Genomic DNA, 22,348 nt, shown 5'->3' on the forward strand with positions numbered 1-22,348 from the left:
GGCACCCTGAGGAGGCCCTCACTGTGGGCACGCACTGGGCGGAGGGAAGTTGACGCCGGCAGCACAATCTGCTGAAATCTTCATGCATATATTTTCTTTATTCATCTTTATTCTCACTCCCTGCCCCAGTTCTCACTCATTTCAGGGAGTATCTGCACTACATCTGATGAAAAGAAGGAAGGAAGGAAGGAAGGAAGGAAGGAAGGAAGGAAGGAAGGAAGGAAGGAAGGAAGGAAGGAAGGAAGGAAGGAAGGAAAGAAGGAAACTACAAAATCAATACTGTATTTATAAAACATTTATTTTTCAAGTTCTTTACAGATGAGACAAAGAATGGTGTGTTTCATTCTTGAAACTTAAAAAAAATCTAAATATTTACTAACTGAAATTGTGGCGATCGTCAATAATTATGCATGATTTATGTTGATTTCACTATATTGCAATACATTTCATGTTTTTATAACCATTTCAATGGCACTTCACTTTACTTACAAAAGTATTGCACTTCCAAAACCTGAAGTGAATTTTCCCACCATCAGATATATTTTAAAAAGTGCATTTCAATAGCAGCATAATTCATTATATCCAAATAAAATTTTACTGCTGCAATAGCAGTCTTGCTTAATTTGACACACTCCTAACATGCCAATGATTGGTGGTTATATTAATCATTTTTTTAAAATTTAAAAACTTTGCTTCTGCTTTCATTATCAAAATGATAAACAGGATTTTTTAAAGAAAAAAAACCAGACCAAGACTTTTCCATAACCCATCCCAATTTTGTCACTGTTTTACAAAATGAGGTAGAACTGACAAGATTCAAATCAGTATGTAATGCACCTTCACAAAATAACTCTATTCCCTGCTATTGTCTTCAGGTTTAGCAGCTGAGGATCCATCTAGCACATACTGTATTCAGCTACCACAGCAGAACCAGAATTATTGACGTTTTAGAATACTTATTTTGTTCATTCTGCATCAAAGACACGTGCCTAGAAATTTGTATTTCTGTTTTCTAGACTAAACTGATCTTGAATCTATCCACACATTTTGAAAGAGACATATATTCAAATTATATAGTTTCAGAATCATTAACACCTATGGGCGAATAAAAATAATGAATACCTGAATACAAAAGATGCATAGTAATATTCATAAGAAAAAAATCTTTCACATCTGACATCAAAATATTCATGTGGTTCTTTCTCACTTTAAAAAATTGGGCTATCCAGCAGCCCAGATATATTCAACATTAATATCCTAAATATTAAATATCATTTATAAAACATTGAGATGCTGCATTTGATTTCAAAAGCACAAACAGAATTGATAATTTACAAACATTATTTTTAACTTTAAAATGAATGCCAACTGGTAGAAAATCTTCAGAGATAAAGGAAACCAACAAGTAGTTGGTAAAAAAAAATGTGTTCACCTTTGATGGTTAACACCAGATTCAAGAAATCAGGTTCTTCAACTGTTTGATATGAAGCTGGGTGGTGCAAATGGAACCAGTCTGCAAACATTCCCATTACAGTCTGCATATGAAGTGTTGAGGACTCAGAAGTCATTTTTGGAAGCATAACCAAGGATTTATAAGGAACAAAAAGGTTTGTTCCACCCTTGACTAAAGTGAGTCAAAGGAAGCAATGTCATCTGTTTGCCTGTTAAGAAAAACAAATAAACAAGCATATTTAAGAGATCCCTTTCCAAAAATAGTCAGTTTCAGGATTGGTGACATATTCAAGGAGACAATCGGAACTATAATAAAGTCAGTGAACATCCAGCAAAATGGTCTTTTATGTCCAGATTCATGAACATATTTCAGCCTTGTATACATGAACACAGAAGCATAATTTCTGCAACATGGAATTTTAAACTCCTAGTACAGGAGTCAGCAACCTCAAACAGTGAAAGAGCCACTCGGAACTGGTTCCCTCACAAAAGGAAAAACTGGGAGCCACAAAAAATATGTGCGCATGCGCGTACATGCGCACATGCGCAGAACAGGGTTTGACTGAAGAGTACTGCCAAGGTGAGATATGCACCTACCCTGCATATTTTAATTGATTGGTTGAACTTTTTTAGTCCCACTTTTTTTTTTGGACGGCACATGGCAGAGGACCAGGAGCCACAGGAGACGGCTGAAAGAGCCGCATGCGGCTCCGGAGCCGCGGGTTGCAGACCTGTGTCCTAGTACTTGAAAATCATAAATCACTATAGGCAATATAAAAAGAGTATACTTTTTATATTGCATGCACCCTCAAGTCAATGTTGACTTCTGGCAACTGCCTGGACTTGTCCTTGCAGTTTTCTTGGCACAGGTTTCAGAAGTACTTTGCCACTGCTTCCTTCCTAGGGCTGGGAGAAGTGACTAGCTCAAAGTCACTTATTAGTCTTTGTGCCTAAGACAGGATTAGAACTCAAAACCTCCCAATTTCCAGTCTGTAGCCTTAACCACTACATCAACTGGCTCTGTATGAGAACATGCATTGGGGAATTCCTTCTCCACCTAGCAAGGAATATGCTCCATAGGAATTGTGTCTACCTTATGATCATGTAAATTTCCATTGCAAATTTTATTTGATAAATTAAGTCAAAGAATCACATGCCAGGAAAGCCACATGTCACAAAAGTGGACAAATTTAATTCTAGAGTGGAAGGAAAATGCCAACATTTTTTACGGGTTTAGTATGCAAGCACTTATTATGTTTCCCACAATAAATTAAAAAAACAAGTTACAGATACAGGTGTAGCATGAGACATGTTGTTATGCAAGAACAGAATGGGAAGCTAAAAAAGCCTGGGAAAGAGCAGCCATGCCTAAGTACCCGAAGCAAGTTCTAATTTTTGGTTAGGGAAAGTTGGCAGATAATTCTCTTGATCTCTTTCCGTAATGAAACCAGTAAAGCAAGGAAAAAGAAAACAAGGCAAGCAGTTGTACACGTTGCATGGAATTAAGAATCTCTTCCTATAGACCAGCATTTTGCACCACCAGCAAGTTTAACATACATGGATGCAGCTTTTCCAGTTATTATGTCATACTTAGGAACCATGAAAAGCATGTTATATGTTCTACCACATATTAGAAAGTTACCTGCATGTTTCGGTAAATCCATTCTGTGAACATAGTAATGTTACCGTAAACTCCAGGTTTATTTGGAGTAGCACAGCCTGTTCCCCAACTTGTGTCACCCACTAGCCACCACAAAAAATTTTTCATGGTTACCAATGGGCCACCACTGTCACCCTAAAACAAAACACAAGGCATAAACCTACTGTAGCATTTCTGCTTCAATGAATTGAATACATATCCTATCTGAGGAGATATACAAGAATATGAAAGCTATTTCCAACTAAAATGTTACAAATTAACCAGTGCAAAGCATCTCTCAAAGGAGAATGGATATGTATAATGAAATACTATCTCCTGTGCTTACAACAAAGATTTCAGAATGCAAAATAAATGACTGATGAAATTAATCTATATCAGTTAGGGAGAACTGAATATCAGGTAGAAATTTCTAATCTGCAGCCTCTTCCAAATAAACATTTCTACTGTAAATTGCTGAAAGACTTTTGTTGAATGGCATGTTGCAAGAGGTCTTGCCTCCAAATAACCTAGAATAAAAAAGCAAGATATAGACAGGAAGCTATAAAGAGGGTAGGAAATCTGTTTTATATTAGCATCCATTATATTATTATTCATTATTTTTGAAGTAAGCATTCTCTTAATTGTATTAAGCTGTAACTCTTAAGGCATCCTTACTTCCTCAGATCAGTATGATCACTGTTTGTGAGTCTGGAGTAGGAATTGTAAGATAGCTAGAGATAACAGAATAATAATAAAAGAGAATTATTACATGGATTTTTTTTTAAGTTTCCCTAATGTTCTGACTAAGAATTGTAGCTTCCCCATTTTTATCACTGACTCTAGCTAATTTGAACTGTCTTATCTTGCATCCCACTACAAGCCCTTACAAACTAATTTAAACTGCTTCACATTTCATAATTTACCTGACAAGAATCCATCTTTCCATCTAAGTAGCCAGCACATATCATAGTAGGAAAAATGTTTCCATTATAGATAAATCTTTCATTACATATAGATGAGTCTATCAGAGGTACAGTTACTGCATTCAGTTCGTTTGAAGTGTTACCTAAAGTAGGAGAATGATCCAAGAATTACACGTGAAAAGACAAATACTAAATTTTCTCATAAAACTATCCACAATATTTTATATATGTTATTGTTGTCCTTTTTAGCACATTCATTTTTTAAAAAAAACTACATAGTTGTTTAATGTATGTGGCTCATTCACAAAAATATACAGTATGTGGACAATGTAAGTTGGTTGTCAGTGGTTATAGATCAGGTGTCTTCAAACTTGGCCCTTTTTATGATTTGTGGACTTCAACTCCCAGAATTCTGGGAGTTGAAATCCACAAGTCATAAAAGGGCCAAGTTTGAAGACCCCTGTTATAGATGTTTCAGTAGATTTTAATGTGATTCACATTGGATCAACAATTCCTGTTCTTTCCACATTAAGAACTAAATTTTTCTTCTCCCTCATCCCATCCCATGTTTTTAAAATATACATAAGTACTTGAGATTGGATTGTATGAAAAGTTTCATGAGCTTGGCTTTGAAAATGATTACAATTTCCTCAGAGACATTGTTGCTTAATTTTTAATACATATCACACATCCACTTACTTGAACTAAGCATGAAATCTGTCACAAGGGACGTAAGATCTTGCAAAGGCAGCCAATTCATTTCCCCATAACATATCCCAGCATGGATTCCTCACTATTTTATGATGCTTAGAGCCTTCAGCTAACTCTCTGCCTTAAACTTTTTCAAAAAATTCAAGAACATGGTGGTGTAATAATTTTTTTAATGGAAATAAAATGTCAGTTCTATAATACCAAAGAACTGGTAATAATTAACAATGAAGTTTTAATAGCAACTCATTTTACCTCCTTGGTATTTGGCTCCCCATCCAGATATCCAACACTGTTGGTGAGTCTCAAACATCATTCCAACATTGGGCAAACAAACAGGTCCTATAAAATCTTTGAAGCAAGGACATGTTGTTAATCAGTAACTATGATGGAAAAAAGAACCCAATAGGAAACTTTTAGAATTCTAAAGCTGAAGATTGTCAAGGACAGACTCAAGCCTTTCAGATACACTAAAGCTCCCACAGAAAAAGGAATTTAGGGTCATCTAATGCCATATCAGGGACGCGGTGGCTCAGTGGGTTAGGATGCTGAGCTTGTCGATCAGATGATCGGCAGTTTGGCGGGTTGAATCCCGAGTGCCGCGCAACAGAGAGAGCGCCTGTTACTCGTCCCAGCTTCTGCCAACCTAGCAGTTCGAAAGCACGTAAAAACGCAAGTAGAAAAATAGGGACCACTACGGTGGGAAGGTAACAGCGTTCCATGCGCCTTTGGCGTCTAGTGATGCCGGCCACATGACCACGGATTTGTCCTCAGACAAGCGCTGGCTCTTCGGCTTTGAAATGGAGATGAGCACCGGCCCTTAGAGTTGGAAACGACTAGCATGCATGTGCGGGGGAACCTTTACCTTTTACCTAATGCCATATCAGAAATTATCCTGGCTGGTTCAGGCACAGACAGCTGGGCATAGATGTGGACAGTATACTAATGGAATTCCAAAAGCAGCCATCCCAAAACAACAAATTCTAAAATTTGCAGACTGTTGGACAAAGCTGCTGGTCAGTAAGTTGAATGCCTATACCCTACTGTCATCTCCCCATCCTCCAACTGACAGAGTTGCTTGGTGGACAGAACTGGGAAAGGTCAGACTCCTCCTCTTCTCCCTGACAGATCTTCATAATAAAAGTAAGATTGCCATTTTTACTGAGATTAAATCCTAGGCAACAAATGTTTAACTAGCAATTAAGCTGATTTTAAAAATCAAAAGCTTTAAATTTGGGATCCCTCATTTACTAGTGTCTTTTTTTTGGTTAGACAATAATCTGAAAGGAAAGTAGCTAGATAAGGAATTCGCTCTCCTTTAATTCAAAGGGTCAAGCTCTCAGCAGTAATATTTTATTGGTGACTCTTGAATTAGTTTAACACTATTATAATCTTAACAACTTTCACATTTCATTGCATAAAGATCCTCCATATCATGACCTCCTAGAATGCACTGTTACATATTCAGTTTGCAAAGTTTTCAATACTTAAAAATCTAAGATCTCAAGCAGAGCTAAAGAGCTATTTGTTGGAGTGGTTTAACTGAGATTCTTGCATGGAGCAAGTGACCAATGGAGGGATTTGATGGTTAAAATTACTGAATGCCAAGTCTATAAGCTTCCTGGTCACTTTGTGACTATGTTGTTGGCAACCAGAAAATCAAACATAACGTTCTACAAAGACCAATACATGTCTGCTCACATACATTTCATTCATTAAAATTAATATGGAATAAATCTGTCTGCCTCCTCCCATCATAGATTACCTGTGTCTGTATGACAGTTGCACAATAACATACTCAAAACGTACTCATAAACCCACTAATTATAAAAATAATTAGGGTGCACTCTCAGTATTACCAACCATTACAAAAAGTAATTTGAAATCAATGTGCATCTGAGGTTTTGTCAAGATTTTATACTGGATATTTTTAAAGCCCAAATAAAGCATTGTATTAATTTCATAAGAACACTGTGGAAAGTATTCTTATAACAAATAACATCTAATGAACTGTTTATATATTTCTGATAAAAGATGGGAACAAAAATGTTAATTCTTACCATGACATAAAAACTATATATAGAATTTTAACAATTTTTTAGGAGATGCAAACTGAATTATCATGTGACATGCCATGATAACATGCCATGCACATTAGAATAGGTCTAGCTAATCCAGCCTAAAATGGATTAGCCATTATGAACATTAACTATGGACAATAAAAAAGCAGATCACGTTTTACTTTACAAAGAAAAGCAAGTTAAAAATGATATTGATTTAATTTAATGGAGGTTTATACTAAGTTGATTTCCATAGCACAATTGACCCTCTAATACTGAGATTTATAATTTTTGATCAAGGAAATAACTACATACCGTTAAAACGTAGAGGAGACTGTAGCTTCATAAGAGCAACATCATAATTTTTGGAAGTTGAATCATAGTTGGGATGAGATATTATTCTGGCTACTTTAAATCCCTTTGAAGAAACCATTTCTGGCTGTTTCAGAATCCCAGCATAAACCTTCCAGGATAATGGATCAGAATGTGCTCTAAAAACAGAATGCAAGTCAGGAGTTATGTCCTAAACACAACATATTACTGCCCTATCAGTAACAAATGTCAGGCTATTGAGAACCTAATATATCAGGTTAGAATTTGAAATATAGGTAGTCAGACTGAACTTTCTAAAAAATTAAAGCCTTTGGAGAATATTGATAACCCATGAAGAGAAGAAAGGAAACAGTAGCATATAACAAGAGGCAATATTTAAATAAAAGAAGATATGACTTTATGGACATTTTCTAAGAAGCATTACAAATTCTATTTCGTTAGATTTGGGTAAGTAATGTTTTTATTAAATTTATATCCTACCCATCTCCCCAATAAGGCGACTCAGGTACAATTTCATTCAAAATTGAAAAACAATTTCATCCAGACTGTTATGTATTGGGCTTGTGGTGTTACACCACGTGTGTTGCTGGAGAGGCTAATGGCTCTCCAGCAACCCAGACAAGCCGTCTCCAGTCCTGCAATTGGTTAGCCCAGGCGGCATGAGTGGGTTCAACCCTATTGGCTGCCGCCTAGGGGCTAGTCTATATATTGTGGCTGGTTGTGGTCCAAGCCTTCAGTACAGTTCCAGCAAGAATAAAAGCATGAGTTATTCTGTACTCAGCCTCGTGTCATCATTCCTGCTCCCAAGAGCCCACGACTTAACACAGACATTAAAGGATATGAAACAAGGATTAAGAAGTTAAGTGTTTTAAATATTTGGGCATAGTGTTTCAGAATTCTAGTAATTGGCGATTGAGTTCCTCTGGCTCATAGTTCTGGGGGACTTCAATCAGCCTTCCATGGGTGAAGCATCTGAGCTGGCTCGGGAGTTCATGTCCTCTATGACGGCCATGGACCTGACTCAAATAATTCAGGGCCCGACTCATAACGGAGGGCACACACTCGACCTGTTTTTTTATCTCTGGGCAGTGGATTAATGGTCTGGGTAGGGGAGATTTAACCATCCAACCCGTCATGGTCTGATCATTTCCTTCTATGGCTAGACATTCAGCATGTCACACACACCCCGCTGCTGGGAGGTGGAACTGACTAGGTGGTTCCGCCCCAGATGCCTGATGGACCCTGAGAGGTTCCAGACAGAGCTTGGGACATTTCCTGCTTCCCTTGCCCACGACTCTGCCGAGGCCCTGGTGGCAGCCTGTGAGAGGGTGGCTGCTGGGGCCTTGGATCGAGTTGTGCCTTTGTGGCCTCTGACCCATCGCAGATCCCGGGTGTCCCCCTGGTTTACCGAGGGACTCCGAGAGATGAAGTGCCAGAAAAGATGCCTAGAGAGCTGTTGGAGGTCCAGCAGATCCGAATCTGATCAAACACAGCTAAGAACTTATCTTAAGTCTTACCTAGTGGCGATGGAAGTGGCAAAGCGTGTTTACTTTTCCGCTCTCCTTGTGTCTGCAGATAACCACCCAGCCGCCTTGTTTAGAGTGACCTGCTCACTGCTTAATCAGTGACCGAGGGATGACCCCTTGCAGGGTAGGGCTGAGGAAATTGTACAGTATCTGCAGGACAAAATTGCTCAGATCCAGACTGGTTTGGACTCCGACTGGGCGGAATCTGGTGGGGTGGAGAGGGCAGGACTTGGTTTTACCATTTGGGGTGAGTTTGACCCTGTGTCTTTGGATGATGTGGACAGGATTATGTGTAGACTGAGCGCTACAACCTGTTTAGTGGACCCATGTCCCTCCTGGCTAGTTTCAGCTGCTGGGGAGGTAACAGGGGGCTGGCTCCAGGCAATTGTCAACGCTTCATTGACAGAGGGTGTCTTCCCCTCCGCCTTATAAAAGAGGCGGTGGTGAGGCCCCTCCTCAAGAAGCCTGCTCTGGACCCGGCCTCGTTAAATGACTACGTATTGTCCTGTCTCCAACCTTCGCTTTGTAGCGAAGGTTGTTGAGAGTGTTGTGGCGCGTCAGCTTCCGCATTTCCTGAATGAAGCGGACTATCTGGACCCATACCAGTCCGGTTTCAGACCCGGTTACAGCACGGAAATGGCATTGGTCGCACTGGCTGATGATCTCTGGCGGGCCCAGGAGTCTTGGTCCTACTTGACCTCTCAGTGGCTTTTGATATCATCGACCATGGTATCCTGCTGCGATGGCTCGAGGGGTTGGGAGTGGGAGGCACTGTTTTATGGTGGTTCTCCTCCTACCTCTGGGGCCATTTGTAGTTTGTTGTGGCAGGGGGGCAGAGATCTACCCCGAGGCCCCTTTCTTGTGGGGTACCTCAGGGGTCGGTTCTCTCCCCCCTCCTGTTTAACATCTATATGAAGCCGCTGGGTGAGATCATCCGTGGCTTTGGGGTGAGGTATCTCCAATATGCGGATGATAGCCAGTTGTTTATCTCCACCCTGAGCCAACCCAGTGATGCCCTTGACGTGATGTCCCGGTGTCTGGAGGCGGTGCAGGTCTGGATGGGAAGGAACAGGCTCAGGCTGAACCCCTCCAAGACCGAGTGGCTGTGGATACCGGCATCTCGCATTGTCCAACATATTTCATCTCTTTTGATGGGGGGAGAGCTCTTGCCCCCCTCAGAAAGGGCTCGCAACTTGGGTGTCCTCCTGGATTCACGGCTTAACCTGGAAGACCATCTAACCACCGTGACCAGGGAGGCCTTTGCACAGGTTCACCTGGTGCGCCAGTTGTGCCCCTTTTTGGACCGAGATGCCCTATGCATGGTCACCCACGCCCTTGTCACTTCTCGCTTGGATTACTGCAATGCTCTCTACATGGGGCTGCCCTTGAAGTGTACCCGGCGACTTCAGCTGGTGCAAAATGCAGCCGCGCGGGTACTTATGGGAGTATCTCGATACTCCCATGTTACACCTCTTCTGCGTGAACTGCATTGGCTTCCGGTTGCCCTCCGGGTGCGATTCAAGGTGCTGGTAATTACCTTTAAAGCCCTACATGGCTTAGGCCCGGGGTACTTGCGAGACCACCTGCTGCCAATGTCAACCTCCCATCACCCAGTTCGCTCCCACAGAGTCGGCCTCCTCAGGGTTCCGTCGGCCAGGCAATGTCGGCTGGTGACCCCCAGGGGGAGAGCCTTCTCTGTGGACGCGCCGACCCTCTGGAATGAATTGCCTCCGGAGCTGCGGATGGCCCCTGACCTTTGATCCTTCCACCGTGACCTGAATACATGGTTGTTCCAACAAGCGGGCCTGGACTGACCATGGTTTTTTAAGTTGGTTTTTATTGTGTAAATTGTCCCGTATTTCTTTTTCTTTTTTTATTTAAAAAGTTTTACAATACATTTTAACTTTAATCCCCCCCTCCCCCACCCCTATCTAACCCTCCCTATCCCTCTCCCCCATTCCCTCCTCCCCCCCCGACTTCCCAGAGCTAAATACAGGGTATAAAAATGAAAAACAAACATAAGCACCCATATGCTATCAACAATAAACCATAAATTCTATCACCCTCTAGCTCATGTAAAATGATTACAAACAATATTAATATTACAGATAAAAAAAAGAAAAAAAAACAGAAAAGGAGCTTTACTCAAATGCTAAATAAAATTTCTTAATCCCAATCCTTATTCATATTAATTTCAAAAAAAAAACCTTTCATCTACTATTTACATTCTCCCACATTTCTGTAATTTCTAAACAAATTCTCTGTTACACGCCAAAAGCGCCTATCTCTATTAACCTTATTAATCTCCAACCAAACTGAACTATGATCAAAAATAGTTCTTGCATGTATCACACCAAATGTCTCGCAGTTCCAGATCATCGTTGAGTTCAAATAAAAAAAAAAGGTTTAGGCAATCTCTAGGACACCATTCCAGTCTCCAATGAAAATAAAATAAAAAATTCAAAAATTTATAATCCAATTAGGTAACCTTTATATGTAGTAAGTTAAGAAAAATCAACTTGTTGTTGATTAGGAGCTTGCGTACCCATTCTTAAATTCAACAAATACTTTTAGTCCATAACCCTAATATACGTTTCTTGCAAACAAATAACATCAGTCTTAAATTGTTTTAAATATTGAAAAACTTTCTTTCTCCTCTATGATGAATTTAATCCATTGACATTCTAAATTAGAAATTTAGTCACCAATCTTGACGCTCCAAAGCTTTTGGAGCACGTCTGACATGACCCCTGTAACTTCTTTGGACCGTGCCCCTCCCACAGCTTCACTGTAAGTATGCTTTGGAGGTTCCATAACTTTCTGCTGGTCTTGCTCTTGCTCTCGTCTCGCTCGTCTTAGGGCGGCACGCGTCATCCTCTGCCCTCCAGCAGCAACCGATGAGACTGTAACTTGATCCCCTCCGGCACCATTCTCCTCTGTCTGTCTATCTGCAACATCTTGAGGCTTTCCCTCGCCATATCCCTTTGCAGCTTCCAAAAGTGATAGGGGGGTTGCTTTTAACACATTGCTATAAAAATCACGTGCCTGGGCCACAGTAACCAGACGATGTCTTTTATCTCCGTGCATCACCACCAGTCCAACTGGAATCTCCCATCTAAACTTAATATCACATTTCTTAAGTTCCTGTACAAGAAATGCAAAGCCTTTCCTTCTCCTTAAAATCTTTGGAGGAATCTCTTTTAAAACCAAGACTTCTTGCTCAGCCACTACCAATTTAGTATCATAAGAAGCTTGAATGACTTCATCTCTAATTACTCTCTTTGTAAAATAGACCACCACATCTCTGGGTAACTTCCTCTGTCTTGCAATCCATGAATTTACACGAAAAATTTTATCCATACTTCCCTCAATTTCAGATGCTGGCTGGCCCAATACCGCTTCCAAAGCCTCAGAGATCAGCTGCTTTAAATCTTCTTTAGAATTCTCCTTTAAGCCCCTGATTCTAATAGCATACTGCATCTGATGGTACTGAACAAGGCTCAATTCTCCGTCCATTTTGTCCCTTATATTTTCATTCTCTAATACCTTTGCTTCTAATATAGAGTTCTTTTGACTGAGATCCTCCACTTTTTCATCCAGCTGTTGCACACATTCAGCTACACTTTCAATCATAGACAACATGTCTACCCTCATTGCTCTAAACTTCTCTTCCATCTTCTTCTCCAATTTCTCCTCCAGCTTTTTCAACTTTTCATCCATCATATCAGACATTAATTGTGAATGCTTTTCAAGGGCATCTTGTAAATCCTTAAGCGTCAATGCCAGAGGAGGTGCAGGAGGAAGCAAAGCTTGCAACGAGGTCTGTTGCACCGGGGAAGACCCCACACTCTGAAGAGCTTTAGAAGTTTTGGCCGCCATCTTTCCCCACTTTCACTTATTGCGCACTTTCACTTTAAAGCTATAAAATCCATTGAGCTAGAGAGTAGAGATAAGAGTCCACATCACCTTGACCTCCTGTACCGCTCTGCCTGCATCTTGATACTCAAAAGTATTTCCTTCTGGCAGGGGTGGTTGCTAACGCCTGGCTCTGCTCCAAAAATCCCGGAGCAGAGGCGCTGCGCAGCTCGGAGCAACCCAGGCTTCGGGGGGGCTCAATCCTTCAGCCGCCCAAGCTCTCAGCTCAGGCGGCCCCGGAGAGCTCAACCCCTACCTGGGGCCTCACCCCCTCCTCTTCTCCCGAGGAGGGGGCTTCAAATCCATCTAAACAGCTGATCGGCGCTGTTTACGATGAAAAAAACACAGCTGCGGAGCGGACAGCCCGGAGACGGCTGTCTTCGGCATCGCATCGCCACCGGAAGTCCTGTCCCATATTTCTTATATTTATTGTTTAATTCTTTCTTAATTTTTGTATTTTATGTCTCTTAATTTTTATTGTTGTGAGCCGCCCTGAGTCCTTAGGGAGAAGGGCGGCATATAAATTTAATAAATCCTAATCCTAAATCCTAAAGTTCAGGTCGGATTCGTAACCCGAATGGCCCAGGCAAGTGACAGAGTTCAAAATGGCCACCGCTGCAGCAGTGACTGAATCCAAGTTACATGGCTACAGAGGTCTCTTTTTGGTTGCAATTTTGAATTTCTCATGTAAGTACCCTTTCTGAATACGTTTTTGTGAAAACTCGCTAAATAAACTTTCGTACCTGGGGGATTACCTGTAATCTCCTTTATTGATTGTTAAATGACAAATCATAAGATGAGGACTATCTATAAAGTTGCAACTCAAGTGTAAAATCACAAATTATACTCTCTTTTTGCAGAATAGTGTTGAAATAATTTTAAAAAAATGTCCTGGGAGAAACTGTTTAGAACTTACCCTTCCACACAATGAGCTGCTGTTACTATCCATTCAGGGGTGACAATAGATCCTCCACAGAGATGTTTCCTCCAAATATGAAGGCTGACTTGCCATGGCCATTCTCCAGGTAATGCAGCATTTCCACCCACAATTCTGTTTCGGGGAGTCGTACGTTTACTTGATGTGCCACAGTCTTGTAAAACATAATTAAGAAAAAACCGATCAAGACTTCTTCCAGATACTAATTCCTAATTACTCTATGTCTTATTTTCTATCAGCAAAAATGTCAGTATTCACATTCTATCTTTCGGTGAAAGAATACAGGGGATATTGATTGTAACATTTTAAAAATTCAGTTACAACACCTTTGGTTAGATTACAGATGGCTGCCTTCTATTTCAGTTCATTATAAAGGCAGGTATTTTCATTTCAGAAGTGGCTGAAAGAACTATTCAAGGGAACTATGGCTTCATATGGCTGCTCTAAAAATGAAGTCTCAGAATCTCCCAGTGAACTAGTTTGTGTGCATTTTGCCTAAACTTCAACCCAAATGTATATAATTTACTACATTTTTTTGAAGTTAATCACAACAAAAACAACATATGTCCAAGTAAAAACACAAATAATTTAAATATTTAAGTACAATTATAGTACTTACTTATGCATCGCAAGGATACCACTTGCTTTGATGGACACAACTGGCTATAACACAAAAAAACCAAATGAATTTGAATATATGAACATACTGAACATTCATGTAGGATTTTTATATTTGTCCTCAGTGGATGGGAACTATGTCATGTAGTCTACATTAATACATACAGTAATAATGTCAGCAATGTCAAATAGTCTATAAATGTAGTTAATAAAAGCGAGTGTAGATAAATGTATAGATTTTTCCTAACTAATCGCAAGATTCTTTCCTGGCAGGGTACCATTTGTATGGAAATACAATACACTAATCAGCCCACCTATGGATTTGCACTCACTTAAGTCCTATTCCATGAATTCAAATATATATGTGGGTTCCAATACCACAGGTGTAATCATAAAGGGGAATATCAGGATTGATTTCATTCATAGGTGTTTAGCTCCTCTACTATTTTGGAATTCTGGAGATCTTGCTTCCCCACAAATCAGTTTTTCCTACCCCATCATATCCAGTATATCTTTAATGGTAGACTTTTAAGCACACAATTATTGCTAGAACTAGTGGGTAAATAATTAATCTTCAAGTGGTCTTAAAAAAACCTCCAAATTAATTTACTGAATATTTGTATACTAAAAAAAAGTGTTTGGCTGTAAGTGCATTTTAAAACTGTCTCCACATAGTAGCAGGTTTATTTGCGCTCTAGCAATATTAGTGTACAATAACACAAGGGTCCTCAACCTGCGGACAGCAGCCCACTACCGGGCCACGACCTACTGGCCACCGGGCAGTGTGAGTGGCATGTGTGTGTGTGTGTGTGTGTGTGTGTGTGCGTGCACGCGCATGTGCACAGCCCCACTTGCGCGAACTTAAATCTGCAAAGGGCACTTCACATAGACAAATGTAAGCAAAGCCCTTTTCTGAAATGCCTCTACAAAGCGGCCCCTGCTTTTAATCAGCAAAGTAGAGCATGTTCACCACTTCACTTGGCCTTACTGACTTTTGTGCATGCCTAGTAAATGGCCAAATGAGCCATACCCAATTCCTTGTCAATGAGGAGCACTACAAACCTGCAAGGTGTAGTCCTTTATGGAGCAGGTTGCTCCATAAACACACAATATATATGTACTTATATGTATAAAAACATACACACCTGTTATACAATTTCTTATATAGGTCTATGTCTCCAGCACTAGTATTGACTCTCAAAATGTTTGCAGAACCAGTGGTAGCTGGGATTGCGCTGCTGGTGAAATAGGTTTTCCTGCCAAAAATATAACAATCAATTAAATATGTCAAATCCTTTGTTGTTTATTTATTTTATTTATTTATTAATTTTATTTGTATACCGCCCTTCTCCCGAAGGACTCAGGGCGGTGAACAGGGCAATACATATTAAAAAACAAGATACAAAAATTAAAAACGATTAAACAAAATGCCCATGAATAAGTTAAAACACATTAAAAAATAGGTTAAATCAGATTAATAAAACCCAACCCCATCCCATCAGGCCAGGCCAGCTTGTTCGAAAAGTTAGGTTTTGAGATCACGCGGGAAGGAGCGGAGGTCAGGCGCCATCCGGAGCTCGACCGGAAGATGGTTCCATAAATCCGGCGTGCCCACAGAGAACGCCCTCCCCTTGGGGGCCATCAGTTGACATTCTATGACCGGTGGCACCCTGAGGAGGCCCTCTCTGTGGGAGCGTACTGGGCGGAGGGAAGTTGACGCCGGCCACAGGTGCTCCCCAAGGTATTCTGGACCCATGCCATGTAGGGCTTTGTAGGTCATTACCAACACCTTGAATCTCACCCGGAAGACAACTGGAAGCCCATGCAGCTCACGGAGCAGGGGTGTAACATGGGAGTGTTGGGAAACTCCCAACACAACTCTCGCGGCTGCATTCTGTACCAGCTGGAGCCTCCGAGTGGTCTTCAAGGGTAGCCCCATGTAGAGAGCGTTGCAGTAGTCCAGACGAGAGGTCACAAGGGCGTGAGTGACCGTGCATAGATCATCCCGGCTTAGGGCCGCAACTGGCGCACCAGGCGAACCTGGGCAAAGGCCCCCCTAGTCACAGCTACTATATGGTCTTCTAGAGAAAGCTGTGAATCTAGGAGGACTCCCAAGTTGCGACTCCCAGGACTCCCTGGGAGTTGCGAGTTGTTGTTGTTGTTAGTTGCGGTCATGTCCGACCCATTGCAACCCCATGGACAACGTTCTTCCAGGCCTTCCTGTCATCACCTGTAGTCCATTTAGGCTCACGTCTACTGCTTCAGTGACTCCATCCAGCCACCTCATTCTCTGTCATCCCCTTCTTCTATTGCCCTCAACCTTTCCCAGCATTAGGCTCTTCTCCAGTGAGTCTTCCTTCTCATTAGGTGGCCAAAGTGTTTGGAGTTTCAACTTCAGGATCTGGCCTTCTAAAGAGCAGTCAGGGTTGATCTCTAGGACCAACTGGTTTGATCGCCTTGCAGTCCAAGGGACTCGCAGGAGTCTTTTCCAGCACCATAGTTCAAAGGCCTCAATTCTTTGGCGCTCAGCCTTTCTTATGGTCCAACTTTCACAGCCATACATTGCAACTGGGAAGACCATATCCTTGACTATATGCAGTTTTGTTGGCAGGGTGATATCTCTGCTTTTTAGTGTGCTGTCTAGATTTGCCATGGCTTTCCTCCTTAGGAGCAAGCATAGTCAATGAAGCAGAAGTAGATGTTTTTCTGGAACTCCCTAGCTTTCTCCATGATCCAGCGTATGTTGGCAATTTGATCTCTAGTTCCTCTGCCTTTGAAATCCTGCCTGTACTTCTGGTAGTTCTTGATCCACATACTGCTGGAGTCTAGCTTGTAGGATTTTAAGCATAACTTTACTAGCATGTAAAATGAGTGCAATGGTGTGATAGTTTGAACATTCTTTGGCACTGCCTTTCTTTGGAATTGGAATGTCAACTGATCTTTTCCAATCCCGTGGCCACTGTTGAGTTTTCCAAATTTGCTGGCAAATTGAGTGTAGCACTTTTACTGCATCGTCTTTTAAGATTTTGAGTAGCTCAGCTGGAATACTGTTACCTCCACTATCTTTGTTGTTGCTCAGCTTTCCTAAGGCCCATTTCACTCATGTCAAATCCTAATGAATGTCTATTTCAGCAAAAAGGTATTCAATTTACAAGTCACAAATTAGATTAACCGTGCTCCTAATACTTCATTTCCCCCAATATTTAACTATTACAGAAGAGTTTGCACTGTGTTTGGGATAATTATGCATTATGTTTCTGGAATCACACTTCTTCAATACATGCAAAAGTGATATAAATATATATATCTGCAGCATTTAATCCAACACTGTAAATTTCCTTTAAAGATTTTATGTATTTTGAGTATAACTAAACTTTGATTCTTTCAGCCAGCACCATCAATTTTTTGTTCAGTGGCTAAACAAAACTACTTTTTCCTCTGCAATATCTGGAAATAAATTTGTAAGCTCTATTTGGTTACATTAATAAATATAGTAACGAAGTCCTTCCCCAAAATAATCTGTGTTAAAAATAGTCAGCTAGCATTTCCTAATGTCAGAGACCATTGCCCTGCCATGACACATTTTTTTGTCTGCTCCTTAGCAATATAAAATATAGAGGTAAGTGGTACAACTCTTACTCCAGATTCTTCTTGAATGTCTGCCACTTTTCATGGCTTAAAGCAGTGGTGATGAACCTATGGCATGTGTGCCAGAGGCAGCACTCAGAGCACACTCTGTGGGCACGCACACCATCATCCTAGCCCCGCCTCCCCCACGGCCCCCTCCTCACCAGCAGCCCCCCAGAGGAGAGTCACCCCCCAGGCGTGGCCCACGTGGAGCAGCACAGCCAAGAACATGGTAGCTGGGCAGCAGAGACAAGACTCCGCCCTCACACCCTGTCACGCGCAGATGATGCTGTGGGAAACGGGCGGAGGGCCTGGCCGCTATGGATCTACTGGCCGCCTGGGCGATCTGCTGCAGTGGGCCATGAGGCGGTGGGTGGCCCTGTGGGGGAGCGGGGTGGGGGCAGAGCAGGGGCGGGGCGGTTTTGGGGCACTCAGTCTCTAAAAGGTTCACCATCACTGGCTTAAAGGATAGAATAAAGCTAATAGAATCCTGATTCTTTGAGGTTAAAGTAACCAACACAATAATTTAAACTGGGGGGCAGGGAACAGATGCATCAGCTAATCATTTAATGGTACTCAGCTAAGGAATTTAAATATTTTCTCAATATATTCCTCAATAGTAATTTATTCCCTGTAATATTACTGCAAAAGAGTGAAGAAAATTCAGTATGTTACTTACGAGTTATACCCCAAGTCTTCACATGCAGTCTCTCCATATTTATCATTCCAATCATCATAGCATATAGAGTACCAATCTTTTTTTTCAGATGAATAAACTTCCAAGAGAAATTCTGGTCCATAAAGTCTAACTATAATAATAAAAATGAATTAATGATGTTGACAACAAATAACCACAATGTTGATGTTTTTGAAAACTTCAGAACACAGAAAGCTGATATGCAAATAATTCACATGTCTATGGAGATCGTCAATCATCCAGTCAGGTTTGCCCCTAAGGTGCTTTTTCCAAAAGGCCACTGGACTTTCTTGGTTTTTCCTTTGAAAACGTTTTGCTTCTCATCTAAGAAGAACTGAAGAAGCTTCTTGGATGAGAAGCGAAACCTTTTCAAAGAAAAAAACCAAGAAAGTCCAATGGCCTTTTGGAAAAAGCAGTTTACAGTTTCTACATATCCAGAGTTATATGCAGCTATAATTACGTTTTGATGCACACAGATCTGTTTTTTTTAGTATCACTGCCATCTGCCAATCATACTAAGCTTATTAATGAAAGAGGAACAAGGAAATTGCTGAAACACCCTTGTTGCTCCATAAAAAATAGAGAAAAACACTGCCAGAAGCTAATTTGGCAAACCTCAGGGCAGGGCATCTCTTGTCATTTGAGGATGACAGAAGGAGGTGATTGCTTATGGCTGACAGTAGTTATGGGCACCTAATAATATTGAATTACAATTTTACAAACATACATATAGTTCTCACTCAAACATAAGATATAAATAGTTGGTCAGGTACTTATATTTACAATTTTAAAAATACTAGCAGATTACACCAATGTTTAATAATGTTTAAGTATTATTCCATTTCTCTTGAATCATTTTTGCAGCCACATACAGTATGTTCCTATTGACTCAAAATGGAAAATAAGATAAATATACTTCTTAATGCTAGGTAGATTAAAGCTAGCATTCTAGAACAGAAGTCTCCAACCCCCAGGCTGCAGCCCAGTATCACGGAAACGGCACATGCGCAGCTCAACTTGTGTGCACAGCAGAGGAGCGCTTGCACATGAAGCTGCATCTGTGCAAGTGGAGGGTGCACATGCCCACTACTTGCACAAATGGAACTGTGCATGTGCACACTTGCCCACCACTCACACAGGACCATCCCCTCTCCCCCTCGGCAGTCGGCAAAGTCAGAAAGGTTGGGGACCGCTGTTCTAGAACACAGATCATGTGACTGCACCCACTCCCTAAAAATGTAAAAGCCATTAGCCTCCTGCCATCCATCCTTTGCCTAATGATCAAATTCTTATGCCACTAATGTGGGCTACTACCTCCATTCTGAATTAGAAATATTGTGGCTGGAGAATTCAGTTTAATTTTCAGATTTGCTTGCTTGCTTCTTCCTTAGTGCTACTTTTTGTAACATTTCAGTTTTTTATGGTTTATGGCTGGACTCCTTGGCAATAAGATAGGTCAGTATATAGTAAAAAGGACTTTCCCTAGATATGTTTGGGCCCTGATGTTGTAGATCAGGGGCATTAAACTGCCAGCCCATGGGCCGGATGCATCATAGCAAAATCGTGCCCATCCCATTGCCGACAATGGAAAAAAAGTTGTGATACATCATGACACATCACGTGACGTTGCGAGTTTGACACCCCTGTTGTAGATGTTGAGGTTCATGAATATTTAACTCTATGAAAGAATTAAATATAAAAATCTGAATCTGGCTTCCCCATTGACTTTGCTTGTCAGAAGGTCGCAAAAGGTAATTATGTGGCCTTGGGACACAGCAACAGTCATAAGCATGAATCAGTTGCCAAGCCTCTGAATTTTGATTAGTAATATGGGGATGCTACAAAGGTCGTAAGTGTGGATCATGGGGATGCTACAAAGGCCATAAGTGTGAAAAACGGTCATCACTTTGAATGTAACTTTGAACTGTTATACGTTGAGGACTACCTGTAATCTTTATAGCCTCTAACATATTCATACAATTACTATGCAAAGGTGCTAGAGCTGGAAGTTAGAATCAACATTGTTACTGGCTGAAAATATGGCCAGCCAATATTTTCTTATATTTGTAAGATTTCCACAGCTAATCCTGCAGATTCTGAATAGAACGAAAAATCCGGTTGAGATAAGCTGTACTACTGCAGTTTCTTGACTCAGAAGCTGCTATCCATGAGCTTAGGTTCATTGCAGCATTAACGTGCTAGATATAATTAGGCTAATTAAAGTATGGGAGAGTTTAAGGGGGGGCAGATTTATAGGCAAATTTTCAAAGTCAGAAAATGTTATTATTCATTCTTACCACAACGGTTTTCATCTTCACCATTAGGGCAATCTTTTTTTCCATCACACCATTGAGATGGTAACACACACACTCTTAGTGAACCACATTGTATCTTGGAGCCAAAACAACTGTCTGCCACTATGAAGAAATGTAGCAATACAATGAGATCAGAAAAATAAATCAGCAAAGGTACCGTTTAAAATGTGTGTTCCCTTTTAAGGACTATCATACAAACAGTACCTTGGGCACATTCTAATATTATCAGTTCCATTGGATGTTCGATGAGAACTTAACACAGTAAAAAAAGATTATGAAAATTCTCAGCTCCATTGGATGTTAGATGAGAACTTAACACAGTAAAAAAAGATTATGAAAATTCTGTCATCTGAAATTTTTTTGAAAAATTTAATGGTTGTAAGTTACACATTGTTATTATCAGAAATGGAATTAATTTACATTTATGTTAAATAATTTCACCAAAATGTTATTATAGTGCCATTAGACTTAAACTGTTTCTAACTTCAAAATTTGAAACTCAACAAATTAGAGATCAAGGCCAAGCACATATTAAAAGGATATATAATGCATTGATAGAAATAGATTCAGAAATGGAACTTGTTAAAGATTGTTGGGGGCAATTAAGCTGACTTTGTAATAATGCCGCTTGGGGGTGTGTGTGAAAGCCCTAATAAGCAGGCATATACATAGAATGAAGGCTACTGCTAAGTTTGTAAGCCGCCCTGAGTCTTCGGAGAAGGGCGGGATATAAATGGAATTAAAATAAATAAAAAATAAATAATAATTGTATGATAAAATGGGCCCAGAACTTTCAAGAAGTTATAACAATGGATACTTGGGAAAAGATTTGGGTTAGAAATGTAAAATTTACCCAGGCCCAAAATTTAAGAGAGAATTTTTATAAAATGTTTTATAGGTGGCACTTAGACCCTAAAAAAATAGCAAGTATGTATCCGAACTGCCAGCCTAAATGTTGGAGGTGTGGCGGTAAGGATGCAACATATTTTCATATATGGTGGACTTGTAAAAAAGTTAAAGTTTTTTGGATTAAAATTTGGTGGAACATGCAAAAGATATTTAAGAAAAAGATAAGGTTTTCTCCACAGTTGTTTTTGTTGGGTATTGTTACAGATTTTACTGTTATAGAAATTAAATTGAAGTTGAATCTAATTACGGCGGCAAGACTTTTAGTAGCACAATATTGGAAGAAGGAGGAATTGCCGACTATAGAAGAGTGGACTCTGAAAGTTTCTAACTTGGCGGAAATGGCAAAGATTTCAGCATATTTGAAAGAACAATCGCAACAGAGATATATTGTGGAATGGAGAAGGTGGATTGAATATATTCAGAATAAATATGGGACTAAAAAGTTTCATTTAGTATTTGAATAGTTAGTGGATTTCTATGATTTATTACTAGTTAGTTATTATTTTATCAATATTATGATTATGGAGAGTTAAAGTGTGAAAAAATAATTTAATGTTTTATTTTTGTTGTTAGCATATTCTAGCTTATGTTTGCATTGTTATACCCTGTATTCAGCTCTGGGAAGTCCGGGAGGGGGGAGGGGAGGGTGGGGGAGGGTGGGGGAGAGGGGAGGGGGAGGAGGGAGTTTT

General features: G+C 40.4%; 1 protein-coding gene across 2 annotated transcripts in view; it reads right to left on the minus strand.

The window, feature by feature from the left end:
- Positions 1-310: 310 nt before the first annotated feature.
- TMPRSS2 (transmembrane serine protease 2) overlaps positions 311-22,348 on the minus strand; it is a 39,655-nt gene continuing 17,617 nt past the window's right edge. For both annotated transcript variants that reach the window (XM_081327328.1, XM_081327327.1), the window contains exons 5-14: positions 20,733-20,852; positions 18,418-18,547; positions 15,257-15,367; positions 14,113-14,156; positions 13,473-13,647; positions 7,098-7,273; positions 4,978-5,073; positions 4,015-4,157; positions 3,095-3,247; positions 311-1,661 (exon numbers count right to left, since the gene is read on the minus strand). In XM_081327328.1, coding sequence (XP_081183454.1) covers positions 1,650-1,661; positions 3,095-3,247; positions 4,015-4,157; positions 4,978-5,073; positions 7,098-7,273; positions 13,473-13,647; positions 14,113-14,156; positions 15,257-15,367; positions 18,418-18,547; positions 20,733-20,852 — 1,160 coding nt within the window. In that variant the 3' untranslated portion in view covers positions 311-1,649. The remainder of the gene's footprint in view (positions 1,662-3,094; positions 3,248-4,014; positions 4,158-4,977; positions 5,074-7,097; positions 7,274-13,472; positions 13,648-14,112; positions 14,157-15,256; positions 15,368-18,417; positions 18,548-20,732; positions 20,853-22,348) is intronic.

The sequence above is a fragment of the Vipera berus genome, assembly GCF_964194415.1.
Source record: "Vipera berus genome assembly, chromosome: 4".
Lineage (NCBI taxonomy): Eukaryota > Metazoa > Chordata > Lepidosauria > Squamata > Viperidae > Vipera > Vipera berus.